Here is a 20864-nt window from a genome sequence, read left to right as displayed (position 1 = left end):
ACCACCAATTTATTGTGAAGACTAAAGACAAATCCAATCTTTAATCAGTAGGCTAAGAAATATTTCAGAAATAACTTTCTTAAGCTCTTTTCCTGAAAAAATAATTGTGTCTTTACTATTTCAGGAGGATCCTCTCTAAGAAAGGCTTTCTTAATAGTTTTAGAATTATTGAGAGAAATTTAATAGGACCTTGTCATTTAAGTAGCAAAGCTTATCTTTGCTAGAAAGAGACTTCTTTATCCCCTTTGCTATCTGGATACACATATTTTAAGACTTTATTAACTCTGCCAGTTCTTGGCCTTTGGGATCAAATTTGGGTAACTGACACTCATTGAAAGTAGGTTGATATTTTTCAGTATTCTGGTAACTTTTTGGAGGTTTTTCGGAATCATCTACGCCCTCCTTTGGTAAGCCAGGAGTCAAGAATTTCTGCTCTTTTTTTTCTATTGTGAAAAAGAAATGAGTTCTCTGATATGTGGGAGCTTAAATTACCCAAACCTTCAGATGTTTTATACTGCCCGTCCTGAGTTTTATCTCTTTAACCTCAACTACGGAGAGTTCTGCATGTACTGTCTCTTCTATTGAGTTTCGAGCTATGTCAACATTGTTAACTACATGAAATTCAAAAATGTTTCTAAAATTTCTTGAAAATTAAAACATGTAAAATGTGATCAGTTCTACAGCAAATCGTCATATCTTAAGGATTTTGTCCCAATACGGTGCTGGAGTATTTGAGTATTTTAACTCAAAATCCAAACATAGTTGGAAAAAACAGGTACGTTTTTCAAACATCTTATTTCTAGTTTTATGCTTACATGTGGAAATATTATCTTCTTGCACATCTAGTGCCAGTAACTTCTGTGTTTTCATTAGTGGAAAGGGGACCTAGGAAAATCGGACAAAGGTACCGAAAGCATAGTTACTTAGTTACTATCTGTCTCGCACCTAGCAGGAACACATTCTCCTAATTGGGTCATTCTCCTAGCTAATAGTTTGATTTCTTCTTTATAAAGTGTCATGGAGGGGTTTTTTAAAAGTGAAGTACTATACATGTTTTGCTAGAGTTAATATGCTATTGTGGCAAAATATACATAAAATTTACCATTTTAACTATTCGTAAGTGACATTCAGTGGCATTAAGGTACATTAGGGGAGGCTGGGTGGCTCAGTCAGTTGGGCATCTGCCTTTGGCTCAGGTCATGATCCCAGGGTCCTGGGATCGAGCCCTGCATCAGGCTCCCTGCGTGGCGGGGAGTCTGCTTCTCCCTCTCCCTCTGCCCCTACCTCCCACTCGTGCTCTCTCGCTCATAAATGAATAAAATCTTAAAAAATAATAATGTTTAAAGGTACATTCACAATGTTGTGCAGCCATCACCACCATCCATCTCCAGAACTTTGCATCATCCCAAACAGAAACTCTACTCATTAAACAACAACTCCCCATTCCACCCTCTCCCCAGTCCCTGGCAACTACCATTCTACTTTCTGTCTCTATGAATTTGACTACTTTAGATACTTTATGAAAGCAGAATCATACAATATGTGTCCTTTTGTGCCTGTCTTGTTTCATTTGGTATAATGTTTTCAAGGTCTATCCATGTTGTGGCATGTGTCAGAATTTTCTTTTTTAAAGGCTGAATAATATTTCATTGTATTCACATACCACATTTTGTTTATCCATTCATTTGTTGATAGATATTTGGGTCGTTTCTACCTTTTAGTGGTTGTGAATTATGCTGCTATGAGTATTGGCATATAAGCAGGTATTCAGGTCTGATTTCAGTTATTTTATGTATATAACAGAAGTGGAATTTCTGGATCATATGGTAATTCTGTGTTTAGTTTTTTTAGGAACTGTTATAGTGTTGTTCACAGTGGCTGCACCATTTTACATTCCCATGAGCAATGTACCTAGGGTTCCAATTTTTCTACATAATTGATAGCACTTGTTTTCTGGTTTGGGTTTTTGTTTTATAATAACCATCATAGGGTGTGAAGTTGTATCCCGTTGGGGTTCTGATTTGCATTTCCCTAATGACTAGTAATGTTGAATATCTTTTCATGTGTTCATTGGCCATTTGTATATCTTCTTTGGAGAAATGTCTATTCAAGTCCTTTGTAGGATTAATTTTTATAACTAGAATCTACTCCCTGTCAAAGTTGTATATTAGTAATTAACTAATGGAATGATTTGGGGATGTCTTACATATTAAATTATGTGCCAATGGTATTATTAAGAATTCTATTTAAAATCTTTTTGAAAAAGTACCCTGAGCAGGAAGGATTTACAAAAACAAAAGCAAAGAGCTACAAATCCCAAAAGATAGAATGTAAAATTATTTTTAAGTGTTAAGTAACTATTTTCTGGATGTAACATTGAAAAAGAAATAATTCATCTCTTATAAATAGATAGAAGACCAAATGACTAGGTTACATTCTCCAAGTTGCCACTCTGTCTCCGTCAAATGGCAGCAACTAAGTACAGATGCACCTGAGCCTCTGCAGGCTCCAGCCCAGGTGCAGTCCTTGTTCCACAATGAGCGACTCCTTGTCTATGGATTTATTCCTCATTGTATACAGGTAAGGAAGCACACAGCTTGTTTTACTATGGGAACAGTTTTCTTTTTCTTTTCTTTCTCTTTTCTTCCCTCTCCCCCCTCAAATCATAATATGCTGGCAAATTTTCTCCTTCTGGAAACCTAATGGTTAGTTAACTAGGGATACTGGGGAGCCTTTTAATTTCCATTAAAAGGAAAGAGAAAATCACGGTGAAACTAACTAAGACACTATGGAGTGAAAAAGCTAATAAGGGATTCCACCCCACCCCACCCCCATTTTAGGCAACTCTTTGTGCATTGATTCAAGAGAAAGAATTTTCTACAATAGTATCAACTACCGAACTTCAGAAGACAACTGGAACTGTAAGATTCAAATCTTTAACTATGAACTCACTCTTTGAAAGTTGTAATAATTTTATATTTTCATATCTAATGCTCCGTGTACTTCCTTTGTTGTTCTTGTTTTCCTGTTTTGACACTTTAGTACACAATATGATATGGAGGATTGTTATCTGTACAAATGAGGACACTTTCATTCAGTTTCTGATGCAACAGTTCTTCTTCTGGTGTTCTTGGGTCTAGGTGTATCCATATGGGCATCAGTGGATATGACTAACTGCAATTAAATTTGGTATTTTATATGTGAACATTTTTTAGGGAGGTTCTCGAAGTTGTTCATGACATGATAAAAATTAAGTGCCACAGATCAACCTGTGTTATTTTGAAATATTAAGTATAACAATACTGAACTAAGAGTAAACATATACTAAGAATGTCTTTGTTGTTTCTACTTTTGGATTAAAAGCAAATTAATTATCACCAAAAAATTTGTAGTATTTACATTAGTTCTTAATCTATTAGAGTCAGACCTGGAAATCCCTAACCTATCTATACTATATATATGTAGCTTTATTCATGGGATTATTTGCATGGCCAGATAAACTATTTCCCAGACATGGCAGATTTTTTGTTTTTCTTTTTTTAATAAAATATGGCTTACTTTTTGGCCCTGAATCAATAATTATAACTTACTATTTGCCAGTGATATATGTCTAGAACTTAAGGGAATCTCCATATTGTTTTAAAAATTGAATCTAAGGGGGAAATTAGTAAGTAAAAGGATTTTAACCTGGGAAGAGGTCATTTTCCATAAAGTTGCAGTTTTTATAGTTGTACTTCCTCTGTGAATTGTGGCCTTATTGATAACAAAATTACAAGAGTTGGAATTATCATTGTAAGCAGACATTACTATTAAAATCAGTTGTGTTTGTTAGTCATTGGAGAGGAAGGGGGCAGTCCTTCACCTTGCACTTCCCAGGGCATGTTTTGCTGCCCCTGCCCTTCAGAGTGGAGGTCACATTCACAGTTAGGCATCACAGCACTAAGCTGACTCTTTCCACAGTAGAAGAACAGTTTAAAATTTTTGAAATAAATTGAATTGACAAAAATGCCCTTTTATAGAAAAGGTAAAACTGTAGGCATAGAAAACAGATGAGTGGGTGCCAGGGGCTGGAGGTGACAGCAAGGGGCATGAGGAGTGCCCTTCACTTTTGAAAGTGAAGGAACTCTTCTGTATCTTTATTTCAGTGGTGGTCACACAACTGTATACATTTGTTACAACTTATCAAACTGTACACTTAAAAGGGGTGAATTTTATTGTATGTACTATTATACCTCAATTTTAAAAGTGTTTTCTAAGTAAGACTTTAATTAGAAGCCATTTGAATCTTTTTTCCCCTTTGTTGCTTAAACACAGATGATCCACAAGCTGACAGCACGAGCTCTGATCCAAGATTATGAAGATGGCATTCTCCATGAAAATGAAACAGATCATGAGGTTTGCTCTTTTCATTGTTCTTCATCCTTCTTAAATTGATTTATCCGTGGAAATGTAAAGTGAGGGTAGTTGGGTGGAGAAACGTGCGGTATGGGGGCATTCATCGTTACAGCTGTACTTTCTGCGCCTGGGCTGCAGGGTGCTCAGTAAATGTCTGTTGAATGAATTAATGAAAGAACAGATGTCATGGGTTTCCTAAGAATTCTGTGATCATTTTACTCATCAGAAACAGGCCAGAGGAGGGCTCCGAGAATGTTTGCTCAGTGCCTGTCATAAATATCACCTCAGATCTCATACACTGTAGGCATTGGTATTCTCATCTTAGTGATGAAGGAGCCCAGGTGCAGGACAGGCGGGTGACCAGCCTAAAATCACACAGTGGAGCCAAAGCCCACCCTGCACCCTGCTCTTTCTTCACTGACCTGATGAGGCCCCCGGCAGGGGGTCCCACCCAGCCAGCCCACCTCATGGCCTGGTCCCTCTGTAGCTGTGAACTTAAATGAGCTTAGGAGCAGTGGTACTCAGTGCCCTCCCAGAAAGAAGGAACCAGAGTGCCTCCCCTGGCTGTTAATGCAGTCATAGCAGGTGATAGATGGCCTTGTGTTTTCACTGTACTCCTTTGCTGCCCTTGGATTAGCAGCCTGGTGTTCTGTTTTACTTAAGGCCTTTTTTTTTTTTTTAATTTTATTTATTTATTTGAGAGAGGGAGAGAGATCACAAACTGGGGAAAGGGTAGAGGGAGAAGCAGACTCCCCGCTGAGCAGGGAGCCCAATGTGAGACTCAATCCCAGGACCCTGGGACCATGACCCAAGCTGAAGCCAAGATGCTTAACTGACTGAGCCACCCAGGTACCTTACTTAAGGCCTTTTTATCTCTGGGGGCAACTGACAAGCCCTGCCACCAAAGGGTTTTGAACAAGTCACTCCACATCTCTACACCTTGGATTCTTCATCTTTAAAATGGGAGGCATGGGCTGTATGTAAAAGAATGCAGAAACTCACCACACTTGAGAGTGAGAGTTCTTTGTAACCATAAAGAGCTATATAAATATGAATTGTTTTTTTCTATGACTTAGCCAGTCACTTGATCCTATTTTTCAGAGAATGTTGAGTCACCTACTCTAGACATTTAGACAGGGCAATTGACTCAATTTAATTTGAAATACTAATTATAAAATGGTTTATTTTATAGAAAACACATTTGTTGATTATTTAATACTTGTTTTATTGGTCATACATAGCTAAACAGTGAAAAATAAAATAAGATGTGACTTCATTTGTTTGATTGTATTTTAGATGAAGAAGCAAATCTTAAAATCTCTGATTATTAAACTCAGTAAAGAAAACTCTCTCATAACACAATTTACAAGCTTTGTGGCAGTTGAGAAAAGGGTATGTATTATTAATTCATGTTATTTCATTTTTATTTACATATTAAGAAAATTACTTTTGCTCTGACTGTTACTGACAATATCTACATTCATGGCTTGTGAAGAGCAGGGAGGGGAGAGGCAGGGAGGACCATCAAACCAGGGCCTCACATTCATGAAGGGCTCATTATCATCTCTCTAAGTGGGTCACATATGTTATATTTTTAATGTTATAAATTATTACTTAGTTATATGTGTATTTCTGAAATACACTATAATTTTATTGCATTTTGGCGTTTCTCATCTTTTACTAATGCAAGACCCTCAACAAATAGAAAGGGCTTGAGCTTCCCTTACCCTGTGAGAGGCCCTTTCTCTTTTATAAGTTTAAAAGGAAAACCCACAGAAGGCACTTACCACAGCTCCCACACCAGCTCAATAAAGAGGAAAGCCACTCAACTGAGCAAACTTGTGTTTTTAGACTCTCTCTCCCTCCCTTGTGGCCCAGAACAAACAATCTAATCTGACACCCATACATATTTCAAACTAAGGATTCACTAGGCTTTAGAATGTAATCATTTAATTTGATAATGTCTGTTTTGTTTTTACCTAATTATGATTCAATATAGGATGGTAAGGAGTCACCTTCTCCTAATATTCCAAATATTTTGGAACTTATTGCCAAAGAAGATGTAGATTTTCTGCCATACATGAGCTGGCAGGAGGAGCAACCAGATATCAGTGTGGCACAGGTAAATGTTAATTACCAAATAAATTAATATTGTGTTTCCATATTTGTAGGATTGTGAGGGGAACCCTTTGTTTAAAATATCACCCTTATTGCTTGTATATGGAGAAACTGTTGTCTCCCTCAGAATGGAAAATATTTGCACATTTATAAAAAAGCTGTTACATGACTGAGAAAGTCACCATACATAAATGTAGCTGTAAAGTACCAAAGGGGAACAACTGTGATTTGGCTTCATTCATAGACAAATAAACTGTCATACAAGAAACTAAAGTCACTTCCTCTAAGTAATTAATAGGTTCATCGTGAAAGTAGTGATAAAAGTTCTATCTGAGAATCTAAATTCACCACTAATAATTCTTAAAGTTTATAGTGCTTTATACTGTGGCCTTTATAGCCAGAAATAAGATTGAAAAATGTGACTCCCATAGAAATTGGAAGGCATATTCAAAACCAAAGGAACAAAACAGTGCTAATAAGACCCTTAGGTATCTGGATTAGCAGAATCAAATTGCCAAAATTTAGGAATTTAGAATCTAAGGAAAAAATTTGAAAGGAATTTTGGGAAAATATAATATATGCAACGTTCATTTTCTTTGATCCATTTTGAAGTTATTGTGTCAATTAAGAATATAAAAACACATTAAATGTCATTTGCTTACTTTATTCATAAGATCATAATCTGAGATGGTAAATAACTACAAAACCAAACCATAAATGTTTCCTCAAATTCTTCATGCAGAATTTTTGTTTTGTTTTATCTTACAGTTGTCTTTAAAGCAAGGAGAAAGGGATAATAACTTTTGAAAATCCTGTTTCCACTCTTTTTCTGAGTTCACTTCTCTGGTCACATAGGTCCTACTAGAGAGAAGAGAAACAGTGGCCACCACCGAACAGATGGGCAGTGGCAGGGCTGGGGAAATGACTGTATCCCAACTAGCAGATAAAGAGGTAGGCAGCCTTTGGTGCATCTCCCCTGTTGTTGCAAGCCCCTCCTCCTTTGGCTGAAGCAAATTCCAGGGGATTTAAAGAGCTGCACCTTTATTCCCCCTGCTCATTTTTTGCTCTTCCCCTTTTGGGAGTCAGACACTGAAGACTAGGACATTCAAAAACAATTCCTATATGGTGATAATTAAAAAGTAACTGCCCATACCCGAGGAAAGGCTCAGAGAAGACTCAAGAAGACATTAAGTTTATACTTCAGGCTGATCCTTACCACAGAGACAGCCTAAAACAATTAAGAAAGAGAAAAGAATAATAAAAATACAACAAATACTGAGGAAGGGAGAGAATCTTATATCCAGATTTACCACATTTATTAGATTCAGATATTCAGTGTTCAAGGGGAAAAATCATAAGGCATACAAAGAAACAGGAAAGTATAGCCCAAAGAAAGAAAAAAATGAAACAATGGGAACTGTCCCTGAAAAAGACAAAATGGCAGATATATTAGACAAAGATTTTAAAACAGTGATCTTAAAGGTCCTCAGAGAACTAAAGGAAGATGTGGAGAAAGTCAAGAAAATGATGAATGAATGAAATGGAAATATCAATAAAGAGACAGAAGACTTAAAAAGAAACCAAGAAGAAATTCTGGAGCTAAAAAGTACAATACCTGAAATGAAAAATTCACTAGAGGGATTCAAAGGCAGATTTAAGCAGGCAGAAGAAAGAAGCAGTGAACTTGAAGATAGGACAGTGGAAGACTTAATATTATTAAAAGTGTCAGTATTAACCAAAGCAATCTATAGATTCAATGCAATCTCTATCAAAAGCTCAGCAATGTTATTGCAGAAATAGAAAAATCCACCCTGGAATTCATATGAAATCTCAAGGTACTCCAAATAGCCAAAACAATCTTGAAAAAGAACAACACTGGAGGACTCACACTTACTGATTTCAAAACTTGCTCCAGTGTTACAGTTATCAAAGCAGTGTGATAGTGGTGTAAAGACAGACTTTTATAGACGAATGGAATAGATTAGAGAGCCCAGAAATAAACCCTTGCCTATGTGGTCAAGTGATTTTTGACAAAGTTACCAAGACCATTCACTGGGGAAAGCACAAATGATGCTGGAAAAACTGGAGATCCACATGCAAAAGAATGATATTGGACCCTTACCTAATATCACATATAGAAATTAACTCAAAATGGATATATGGCCTCAAACAATATAACTCCTAGAAGAAATATAGGACAAATCTTCACCCATTGGATTTAACAATGATCTGGCACAAGTAACAAAAGAAAAAAACAGAGAAATTAGACTTCATGAAAATTTTAAAAATTTTGTACATCAAAAGACACTATCCACAGAATAAAAAGATAACCCACAGATAGGGAGAAAATATTTGAAAGTGATATATCTGAAAGGATTAATATCCAGAACATATAGAACTCCTAAAACTCAACAACAACAAAACAAACAACCCAGTTCAAAAATAGGGCAGGGGCACCTGGGTGGCTCAGTCAGTTTGGCATCTGACTCTTGGTTTTGGCTCAAATCACAATCTCATGGGTTGTGAGAGCAAACCCTATGTCAGGCTCCATGCTCAGCAGGGAGTCTGCTTGAAGATTCTTTCCCTCTGCCCCTCCCCCTTTTTGTCTCTTTCAAATGAAAAATAAATCTTTAAAAACATTTTTTAAAATAGGGCAAAGGACTTGAATAGACATTTCTACAAAGAAGATATATGAATGGTCAGTAAGCACACGAAAAGATGCTCAATAGCAATACAGGCCTTCCTCAAGAAAGAAGAAAAGTCTCAAATACACAACCTACCCTTACACCTAAACAAGCTGGGAAAAGAACAGAAAACAAAGCCTAAATCCAACAGGAGAAAGGAAATAATAATGATTAGAGCAGAAATAAATGATATAGAAATTTAAAAAAAAACGCAGATCAGTGAAAGTAGGAGCTGGTTCTTTGAAAGAATTAACAACATTGATAAACCCCTAGCCAGATTTATCAAAAAGAAAAGAGAAAGTACCCAAATAAATAAAATCATGAATGAAAGAGGACACATCACAACCAACACCAAAGAAATACAATTACAAGAGAATATTATGAGCAATTATATGCCACAAATTAGGCAATCTGGAAGAAATGGATAAATTCCCAGAAACATATAAACTACCAAATCTGAAACAGGAAGAGATAGAAAATCTGAACAGACCCAAAACCAGCAAAGAAATTGAATCAGTAATCAAAAATCTCCCAAACAAACAAGGGTCCAGGGCCAGATGGCTTCCCAAGGGAATTCTACCAAACTTTTTTTTTTTTTTTTAAGATTTTACTTATTTATTTGAGAGAGACAGAAAGAGGGAGAGAGCGACATAGTACCAGAAGTCCTAGCCTCAGCAATTAGACAACAAAAAGAAATAAAAGGCATCCCAATCAGCAAGGAAGAAGTCAAACTTTCACTTTTCTCAGACAACATGATACTCTATGTAGGAAACCAGAAAGACTCTACCAAAAAATTACTAGAACTGATACAGGAATTCAGCAAAGTTGCAGGATATAAAATCAACACACAGAAGTCTGTTGCATTTCTGTACACCAATAATGAAGTAGCAGAAAGAGAAATCAAGGATTCAATTCCATTTACAAATTGTACCAAAAACCATAAGACACCTGTGAAAAACCGAACCAAAGAAATAAAAGATCTGTACTCTGAAAACTAACAAATACTAATGAAACAAATTGAAGAAAACCCAAAGAAATGGAAAAAGCATTCCCTGCTCATGGATTGGAAGAGACGTCTCCAGAGGCAAGGGAAACAAAAGCAAAAATGAACTATTGGGACTTCATCAAGATAAAAACTTCTGCACAGTGAAGGAAATACTCAACAAAACCAAAAGACAACCAATAGAATGGGAGAATATATTTGCAAATGTCTTATCAGATAAAGGGCTAGTATCCAAAATCTATAAAGAACTTATCAAACTCAACACCCAAAAAACAAATAATCCAATCAAGAAATGGGCAGAATACATGAACAGACATTTCTCCAAAAAAGACATACAAATGGCCAACAGACACATGAAAAAATGCTCAACATCACTCATCATCAGGGAAATACAAATCAAAACCACAATGAGATACCACCTCACACCAGTCAGAGTGGCTGAAATTAACAACTCAGGAAACAACAGATGTTGGCAAGGATGCAGAGAAAAGGGAACCCTCTTACATTGTTGGTGGGAATGCAAACTGTGCAGCCACTCTGGAAAACAGTATGAAGGTTCCTCAAGAAGTTAAAATAAATTACCCTATGACCAGCAATTACACTATTAGGTATTTACCCAAAGGATACAAACATAGTGATTGGAAGGGGCACCTGCACTACAGTGTTTATAGCAGCAATGTCCACAATAGCCAAACTATGGAAAGACCCCAGATGTCCATTGACAGATGAATGGATCAAGAAGATGTGGTGTGTACACACACACACACACACACACACACACACACACACACACACACACACACACTGGAATATTACTCAACCATCAAAAAGAATGAAATCTTGCCATTTGCAATGATGTGTATAAAACCAAAGGGTATTATGCTAAGTGAAGTCAGAGAAAGACAAATACCATATTCTATTTCACTCATATGTGGAATTTAAGAAACAAAACAGATGAACATAGGGGATGGGAAGGAAAAATAAAGAAAAATAGAGGTAGGCAAGCTGTAAGAGATGCTGAACTCTTGGAAACAAACTGAGGGTTGCTGGAGGGAAGGTGGGTAGGAGATAGGGATAACTGGGTGATGGGCATTAAGGAGAGCACTTGATGTGATGAACACTGGGAGTTATATGCAAATGATGAATCACTAAATTCTACCTGAAACTAATAATACAGTATTGTTAACTAAATTGAATTTAAATTAAAAATTAAAAAAAAGAATTCTGCATCAAATTTAGCTGTAAGCCTTACCAATAGTTACAGAAACATTTAGCACTATGACATGTTATTTTTTTAGCTATTTTAATAGTCTTCTATTTTCACTTTTGATAATTAAGCCTCTAAAATTGCAATTGAACCAGCTTTAAACCATCATTATACCATTATTTTTTTATTATAGGAATGAAATTATTGAGACATATTGCATTAATGGTTATAATATAATTATAATATAATTAAACAGATGCACTTTAAAAAAAAAGCATGCTGAACTTACCACTTCTGTTCAACATTGCATAGAAGACTGTAGCTGGTACCTAAAGCAGAAAAAAATACACACACACACACACACACACACACACATATATACACATGTATATATATATACATATATGTATATATATAAAGCATACATATTGGAAAGGAAGAAGTAGAGCTGTCTTTACTCATAAGCAACCTAATTGTTTCTGTAGAAAATCTTAAAGATTCTATAGAAAGACTAGTAGAACTAATAAGTGCATTTGACAAGGTTATAGGATGCAAGTCAATATTAGAAACCAACTGGATTTCTGTATACTGGCAAAAATCAAAAATTGGAATTTAAAAATCAATACCACTTATAATATCATAGAAAATACGAAATACATAGAATCAAATGTGGCAAAATAAGCAGGACCTGTACACTGAAAATTATAAAACATTGCTGAGAAAATTGAAAGTAATTTACACTATCTGATTTCAAGACTTATTATAAGGCTACAGTAATTAGGAGAGTGTGCCCCTTAAATCAGCTATTTAAAAAAAAAAGAGTAGTCCTTTCCCAACTCAGTCATTTCCAGTATACATTTAAATAATTATACTGCAGAACATATGACAAGACATGTATTTGAAAATAATACTTAAAAACAATGTTTTTCTGGTTAAATTTCTTTTCATTAGATAAGCAAACTGAAAAAAAGCAATAGTGATAGACTAGACCTATTAGATATTAAAGCATTTTATAAAATTACAATAATTAGACACATCAATGGAACAGAAGAGAGGGTCCAGCAATAGATCCTAAAACACATGGGAATTTAGTAGATGATAAAGATGACATTTTGGGGCGGAGCAAGATGGCGGAGGAGTAGGAGACCTAGATTTTGTCTGGTCTCAGGAATTCAGCTGAATAGGGATCAAACCATTCTGAACACCTACGAACTCAACAGGAGATCGAACAGGAGAGTAGCAACAACTCTCTGAACAGAGAAGCGACCACTTACTGGAAGGTAGGGCGTGCGGAGAAGTGAATCCGAGGCGATATTCGGGAGGATAGACGGCGGGGGAGGGGCCTCCGCCGGCCGCTTCTGGCAAGTGCTAGAGCCGCGGAGCACAAAATCGGACCTTTTAAAAGTTGGCTCGGTGGAGGGACGTCGCTGCAGTGGCTAAGCGGGGGGTGGAATCCTCCCGGGACAGTGTGGTCTCAGGACCCTTGGGGTCACAGAGAGACCGGGGGTGCCTGAGTGTGGCAGAGCTCCCAGGTATCAGAGCAGGGAAGCCGGCTGCAGAGACGGAGCAGAGTCGCGGGCTCTCAGCTCTGGGTTGCCACAAACTGTGATCTGCGGCCCAGTCGGGGCACGGCTCCCCCAGCAGGGACCCAACAAGCAGCAGATCCGGGGAGACTCCCCTTCCTTCCCGGGGAGGAGCGGTGCGGGAACGCACTGCAGGGATCTGCTGGGTTTGGAGACTCCGAGCGGGGTCGGGTGCCAGAGATAGCAACGCTCGGTCACAGGCCGGGTGAGCACGGAGTGCGGCCAGAGACCGGGGACACGGGAGTGACTGCTTTTCTCTGGGGGCGCACTGAGGAGTGGGGCCCCGAGTTCTCGGCTCCTCCGGGCGGAGACTGGGAGGCCGCCATTTTCGCCCTGGTCCTCCAAAGCTGTACCGAGAGCTTGCAGGGAACAAAAGCTCCTGAGAGCAAACTGGAGCAGCTTCCTTAGCCCGGACCGACAAGGGCGGGGCAATTCCGCCTCCGGCAAAGACATTTGGAAACCACAGCAACAGGCCCCTCCCCCAGAAGATCAGCACAAACAGCCAGCAAGCCAAGACCAAGTTGATCGATCAAGGAGAATAGGAGAACTCCAGCGCTAGGGGAATACTGCACATAGATTCATGGCTTCTTTTTTTTTTTTTTTTTTTTTTACCATGATTCATTATTTCATCAAAGTTAATTTTTGTTGACTTTTTTTTATTTTTCTTTTTCCCTTTTTCAACCAACATCTTATAAATCCCTTTTTTTAAAAAAAAAAAAAAACATTTTTTATTTTTTTTTCATTTTTAGAGTCATATTTTATCCCTTCATAGTAGTTATCCTTGTTTTTGGCATATATATATAAGTTGTTCTCTCTTTAAAATTTTGAGGTACAGTTTCTTCTAACAGATCAAAATATACCCTAAACCACTAGTGTATGGCTTTGTTCTAGTCTCCTGCCTGATCACATTCTCTCCCTTTTTCCTTTTTTTTTTTCCTTAAATCTTCTTTCTTTTTTCAAACAACTTATCTTACCAAGTCCTTTTATAAAATCTTTTATAATTTTCATCTTTACAGTCATCTTCCATCCCTTCATTGTATCAACCCTTATTTTGTACATATATGTCTTTCTTCCTTTAAAATTTTAGGAGGCACTTTTTTCTAACAGACCAAAATACGCCCAAAATCTAGTGTGTGGCACTGATCTATGCACTAGCCTGATCATATTTGATCATATTCTGCCTTTTTTGAATTGTTTTGTTTTTGTTTTTATCTTTTTTTCTTTTTTTTTTCTTTTTCTCTTTCTTTTTTCTTTCTTTCCCTTTCCTTTCCCCTGGTTTCAGGTCTTTTCTGATTTGTATACAGTATATTTGCTGGGGACGTTGTAAACCTGTTAGCCTTTTGTTCTCTCATTCATCTATTCTCCTCTGGACAAAATGACAAGACGAAAGAAATCACCTCAGCAAAAAGAACAAGAGGTAGTACCGTCTGCCAGGGACCTACTCAATACGGACATTAGTACGATATCAGACCTAGAGTTCAGAATCATGACTTTAAAGATACTAGCTGGGCTTGAAAAAAGCGTGGAAGTTATTAGAGAAACCCTTTCTGGAGAAATAAAAGAACTAAAATCTAACCAAATCGAAATCAAAAAGGCTATTGATGAGGTGCAATCAAAAATGGGGGCACTGAATGCTAGGATAAATGAGGCAGAAGAGAGAATCAGCGATATAGAAGACCAAATGATGGAAAATAAAGAGGCTGAGAAAAAGAGAGAGAAACAACTACAGGATCACGAGGGCAGAATTCGAGAGATAAGTGATACGATAAGACGAAACAACATTAGAATAATTGGGATCCCAGAAGAAGAAGAGAGAGAGAGAGGGGCAGAAGGTATATTGGAGCAAATTATAGCAGAGAACTTCCCTAATGTGAGGAAGGAAACAGGCATCAAAATCCAGGAGGCACAGAGAACCCCTCTCAAAATCAATAAAAATAGGTCAACACCCCGACATCTAATAGTAAAACTTACGAGTCTCAGAGACAAAGAGAAAATCCTGAAAGCAGCTCGGGAGAAGAGATATGTAACCTACAATGGTAGAAACATTAGATTGGCAACAGACCTATCCACAGAGACCTGGCAGGCCAGAAAGGACTGGCAAGATATCTTCAGAGCACTAAACGAGAAAAATATGCAGCCAAGAATACTATATCCAGCTAGGCTATCATTGAAAATAGAAGGAGAGATAAAAAGCTTCCAGAACAAACAAAAACTAAAGGAATTTGCAAACACGAAACCAGCCCTCCAAGAAATATTGAGAGGGGTCCTCTAAGCAAAGAGAGAACCTAAAAGCAGCAAAGAGCAGAAACGAACACAGACAACAGACAGTTAACAGTCACCTTACAGGTAATACAATGGCACTAAATTCATACCTTTCAATAGTTACCCTGAATGTAAATGGGCTCAATGCCCCAATCAAAAGACACAGGCTATCAGATTGGATTAAAAAACAAGACCCATCCATATGCTGTCTGCAAGAGACTCATTTTACACCCAAAGACACCCCCAGATTGAAAGTGAGGGGGTGGAAAACCATTTACCATGCTAATGGACACCAAAAGAAAGCTGGGGTGGCAATCCTTATATCAGACAAACTAGATTTTAAAACAAAGACTGTAATAAGAGATGAGGAAGGACACTATATCCTACTTAAAGGGTCTATCCAACAAGAAGATCTAACAATTGTAAATATCTATGCCCCTAACATGGGAGCAGCCAATTATATAAGGCAATTAATAACAAAAGCAAAGAAACATATTGACAACAATACAATAATAGTGGGGGACTTTAACACCCCCCTGACTGAAATGGACAGATCATCTAAGCAAAAGATCAACAAGGAAATAAAGACTTTAAATGACACACTGGACCAAATGGACTTCACAGACATATTCAGAACATTCCATCCCAAAGCAACGGAATACACATTCTTCTCTAGTGCCCATGGAACATTCTCCAGAATTGATCACATCCTAGGTCACAAATCAGGTCTCAACCGGTACCAAAAGATTGGGATCATTCCCTGCATATTTTCAGACCACAATGCTTTGAAACTAGAACTCAACCACAAGAGGAAAGTTGGAAAGAACTCAAATACATGGAGGCTAAAGAGCATCCTACTAAAGAATGAATGGGTCAACCAAGAAATTAAAGAAGAATTAAAAAAATTCATGGAAACCAATGAAAATGAAAACACAACTGTTCAAAATCTTTGGGATACAGCAAAGGCAGTCCTGAGAGGAAAGTATATAGCAATACAAGCCTTTCTCAAGAAACAAGAAAGGTCTCAAATACACAACCTAACCCTACACCTAAAGGAGCTGGAGAAAGAACAACAAAGAAAGCCTAAACCCAGCAGGAGAAGAGAAATCATAAAGATCAGAGCAGAAATCAATGAACTAGAAACCAAAAGAACAGTAGAACAGATCAACGAAACTAGGAGCTGGTTCTTTGAAAGAATTAACAAGATTGATAAACCCCTGGCCAGACTTATCAAAAAGAAAAGAGAAATGACCCAAATCAACAAAATCATGAATGAAAGAGGAGAGATCACAAGCAACACCAAAGAAATACAAACAATTATAAGAACATATTATGAGCAACTCTATGCCAGCAAATTAGATAACCTGGAAGAAATGGGTGCATTCCTAGAGAAGTATCAACTACCAAAATTGAACCAGGAAGAAATAGAAAACCTGAACAGACCTATAAGCACTAAGGAAATTGAAACAGTCATAAAAAATCTCCCAAGAAACAAAAGCCCAGGGCCAGATGGCTTCCCAGGGGAATTCTATCAGACATTTCAAGAAGAATTAATACCTATTCTCCTGAAACTGTTCCAAAAAATAGAAATGGAAGGGAAACTTCCAAACTCATTTTATGAGGCCAGCATTACCTTGATCCCAAAACCAGACAAAGACCCCATCAAAAAAGAGAATTACAGACCAATATCCTTGATGAACATGGATGCAAAAATTCTCACCAAAATACTAGCCAATAGGATCCAACAGTACATTAAAAGGGTTATTCACCACGACCAAGTGGGATTTATCCCTGGGCTGCAAGGCTGGTTCAACATCCGCAAATCAATCAACGTGATACAATACATTAACAAAAGAAAGAACAAGAATCATATGATCCTCTCAATAGATGCAGAAAAAGCATTTGACAAAGTACAACATCCTTTCTTGATCAAAACTCTTCAGAGTATAGGGATAGAGGGTACATACCTCAATATCATAAAAGCCATCTACGAAAAACCTACAGCGAATATCATTCTCAATGGGGAAAGGCTGAGAGCTTTTCCCCTAAGGTCAGGAACGCGGCAGGGATGTCCACTCTCACCACTGCTATTCAACATAGTATTAGAAGTCCTAGCCACAGCAATCAGACAACAAAAAGAAATCAAAGGCATCCAAATCGGCAAAGAGGAAGTCAAACTCTCACTCTTTGCAGATGATATGATACTGTATGTGGAAAACCCAAAAGACTCCACCCCAAAACTGCTAGAACTCATACAGGAATTCAGTAAAGTAGCAGGCTATAAAATCAATGCACAGAAATCAGTGGCATTCCTATACACCAACAACAAGACAGAAGAGAGACAAATCAAGGAGTCGATCCCATTTACAATTGCACCCAAAACCATTAGATACCTAGGAATAAATCTAACCAAAGAGGCAAAGGATCTGTACTCAGAAAACTATAAAATACTCAGGAAAGAAATTGAAGAAGACACAAAGAAATGGAAAAACGTTCCATGCTCATGGATTGGGAGAATCAACATTGTGAAGATGTCAATGCTACCTAGAGCAATCTACACATTCAATGCAATCCCCATCAAAATACCATCCACTTTTTTCAAAGAAATGGAACAAATAATCCTAAAATTTGTATGGAACCAGAAGAGACCCAGAATAGCCAGAGGAATACTGAAAAAGAAAAGCAAAGCTGGCGGCATCACAATTCCGGACTTCCAGCTCTATTACAAAGCTGTCATCATCAAGACAGTATGGTACTGGCACAAAAACAGACACATAGATCAATGGAACAGAATAGAGAGCCCAGAAATGGACCCTCAACTCTATGGTCAACTTATTTTTGACAAAGCAGGAAAGAATGTCCAATGGCAAAAAGACAGTCTCTTCAACAAATGGTGTTGGGAAAATTGGACAGCCACATGCAGAAGAATGAAACTGGACCATTTCCTTACACCACACACAAAAATAGACTCCAAATGGTTGAAAGACCTAAACGTGAGACAGGAGTCCATCCAAATCCTAAAGGAGAACACAGGTAGCAACCTTTTCGACCTTAGCCGCAGCAACTTCTTCCTAGAAACATCGCCAAAGGCACGGGAAGCCAGGGCAAAAATGAACTATTGGGATTTCATCAAGATAAAAAGCTTCTGCACAGCAAAAGAAACAGTCCACAAAACCAAAAGACAACCGACAGAATGGGAGAAAATATTTGCAAATGACATATCAGATAAAGGGCTAGTATCCAAAATCTATAAAGAACTTATCAAACTCAACACCCAAAGAACAAATAATCCAATCAAGAAATGGGCAGAAGACATGAACAGACATTTCTCCAAAGAAGACATCCAAATGGCCAACAGGCACATGAAAAAGTGCTCAACATCGCTTGGCATCAGGGAAATCCAAATCAAAACCTCAATGAGATACCACCTCACACCCGTCAGAATGGCTAAAATTAACAAGTCAGGGAACGACAGATGTTGGCGGGGATGTGGAGAAAGGGGAACCCTCCTACACTGTTGGTGGGAATGCAAGCTGGTGCAACCCCTCTGGAAAACAGTATGGAGGTTCCTCAAACAGTTGAAATTAGAGCTACCGTTCGATCCAGCAATTGCACTACTGGGTATTTACCACAAAGATACAAATGTAGGGACCCGAAGGGGTACGTGTACCCCAATGTTTATAGCAGCAATGTCCACCATAGCCAAACTGTGGAAAGAGCCAAGATGCCCATCGACAGATGAATGGATAAAGAAGATGTGGTATATATACACAATGGAATATTATGCAGCCATCAAAAGGAATGAGATCTTGCCATTTGCAACGACGTGGATGGAACTGGAGGGTGTTATGCTGAGTGAAATAAGTCAATCAGAGAAAGACATGTATCACATGACCTCACTGATATGAGGAATTCTTAATCTCAGGAAACAAACTGAGTGTTACTGGAGTGGTCGGGGGTGGGAGGGATGGGGTGGCTGGGTGATAGATATTGGGGAGGGTATGTGCTACGGTGAGCGCTGTGAATTGTGCAAGACTGTTGAATCACAGATCTGTACTTCTGAAACAAATAACGCAACATATTTTAAGAAAAAAGAAAAAGAAGAAGATAATAGAAGAGGAAGAAAAGGGGAGTATGTCAGAGGGGGAGACGAACCATGAGAGATGATGGACTCTGAAAAACAAACTGAGGGTTCTAGAGGGGAGGGGGGTAGGGGGATGGGTTAGCCTGGTGATGGGTATTGAGGAGGGCACGTTCTGCATGGAGCACTGGGTGTTATGAACAAACAATGAATCATGGAACACTGCACCAAAAACTAATGATGTAATATATGGTGATTAACATAACAATAAAAAATTAAAAAAAAAATTAAAAAAAAAAAAAAAAAAAGATGACATTTTAAGTCAATGGGAGGAAACAGAATTATCCAATAAACAGTGTTGGGGAAAGTGGGTAGCTATCTGGAAAGGAATAAAGTTAGTTACATACTTCTCATCTTATACCAGGATAGATTCCAACTGGATGAAAAATTAAATGTAAACAAGAGACCATGAAACAATTTTAAAAAATAAGTAAGAGGAAACTTTTAGGAAGCATAGTCTCTGAATAGGAAAGGTATTTCTAAGCATGATAACAAAACAAAACAATATGAAACAAAAACAAGAAACACAAAGATCAAAAAATTTGACTGCATTAAATCTGCATGACAAAAAGATGATGAATGACATCAAAATACAACTAGAGTGTGATATTAGTGTAAAATAGACATCTGTACCACGGGAACACCACTGAAACATATAACAGTTGGAACAGAGTAGAGAGTCTAGAAAGTTGAAACTTTGAATACCCCTCATTTTATACAAGAGGAAACTCAGGACCATAAAAGTGTCTTGTCCAAAATTTTATAATTAGCAGTATCATAGTGTGTAAATTAGCCCTAAAATAAGCTGATAATTTGAATAAATTATTCTAGTCTTTTATTCTGCTTTACAGCAATATTAAGGAAATGAGACGACTGACAAAAAATTTCAAAAGCTTTAAAGTAACTACATGAATATATCTTTACACCAGACTTTGAACAATATGTAAAACAAAAGGGAATTAAGGATGCTATGTTACTATTATTATTTGAATGTAAAGTCTTTCTTAAAAAGTTGCAAGTAAATAAAATCCAGTTTTATATGAATTACAAGTCTTTGAGATATTTTGGAAATAATTAGCCTGGCAGCACCTGGCTGGCTCAGTGGATAGAGTATGTGACTCTTGATCTCGGAGTTGTAAATCTGAGCCCCACACTGGGAGTATAGATGACTTAAAAATAAAATCTTTAAAAAAAATAATTAGCCTATAATTTTACCAATGTAAATCAGCTATTTTATTTTCTTTTATTATTTTTTTTAAAAATCAGCTGTTTTTTTTTTTAAAGATTTTATTTATTTATTTGACAGAGACAGACAGTGAGAGAGGGAACACAAGCAGGGGGAGTGAGAGAGGGAGAAGCAGGCTTCCCACAGAGCAGGGAGCCCAATGCGGGGCTCGATCCCAGGACCCTGGGATGATGACCTGAGCCGAAGGCAGAGCTTAACTGACTGAGCCACCCAGACGCCCCTACA

At 37.6% G+C, this 20864-nt stretch overlaps 1 protein-coding gene and 1 long non-coding RNA gene across 8 annotated transcripts in view; one reads left to right on the top strand and one right to left on the bottom strand.

Annotated features, from left to right (window-relative positions):
* Positions 1–20864, top strand: part of PARP4 (poly(ADP-ribose) polymerase family member 4) — a 116587-nt gene that overhangs the window by 69853 nt on the left and 25870 nt on the right. For 6 of the 7 annotated variants that reach the window (XM_027588852.2, XM_027588856.2, XM_027588855.2 and 3 more), the window contains 7 exons: positions 676–775; positions 2410–2580; positions 2841–2921; positions 4315–4395; positions 5692–5787; positions 6395–6517; positions 7369–7464. In XM_027588852.2, the coding sequence (XP_027444653.1) occupies positions 676–775; positions 2410–2580; positions 2841–2921; positions 4315–4395; positions 5692–5787; positions 6395–6517; positions 7369–7464 (748 nt within the window). The remainder of the gene's footprint in view (positions 1–675; positions 776–2409; positions 2581–2840; positions 2922–4314; positions 4396–5691; positions 5788–6394; positions 6518–7368; positions 7465–20864) is intronic. The other variant, XM_027588854.2, reaches the window with a different exon arrangement.
* The window catches only part of LOC113919513, a 41977-nt gene continuing 25514 nt past the window's right edge, over positions 4402–20864 (bottom strand). The window contains exons 3-4 of the long non-coding RNA XR_003519042.1: positions 11697–11736; positions 4402–4549 (exon numbers count right to left, since the gene is read on the bottom strand). This is a non-coding gene — a long non-coding RNA (uncharacterized LOC113919513). The remainder of the gene's footprint in view (positions 4550–11696; positions 11737–20864) is intronic.

This window comes from Zalophus californianus, chromosome 3, assembly GCF_009762305.2.
Source record: "Zalophus californianus isolate mZalCal1 chromosome 3, mZalCal1.pri.v2, whole genome shotgun sequence".
In the NCBI taxonomy this organism is placed as follows: domain Eukaryota; kingdom Metazoa; phylum Chordata; class Mammalia; order Carnivora; family Otariidae; genus Zalophus; species Zalophus californianus.
Note: the sequence above shows the minus strand (reverse complement) of the source record. Positions and strands in the feature narration are given on the sequence as shown.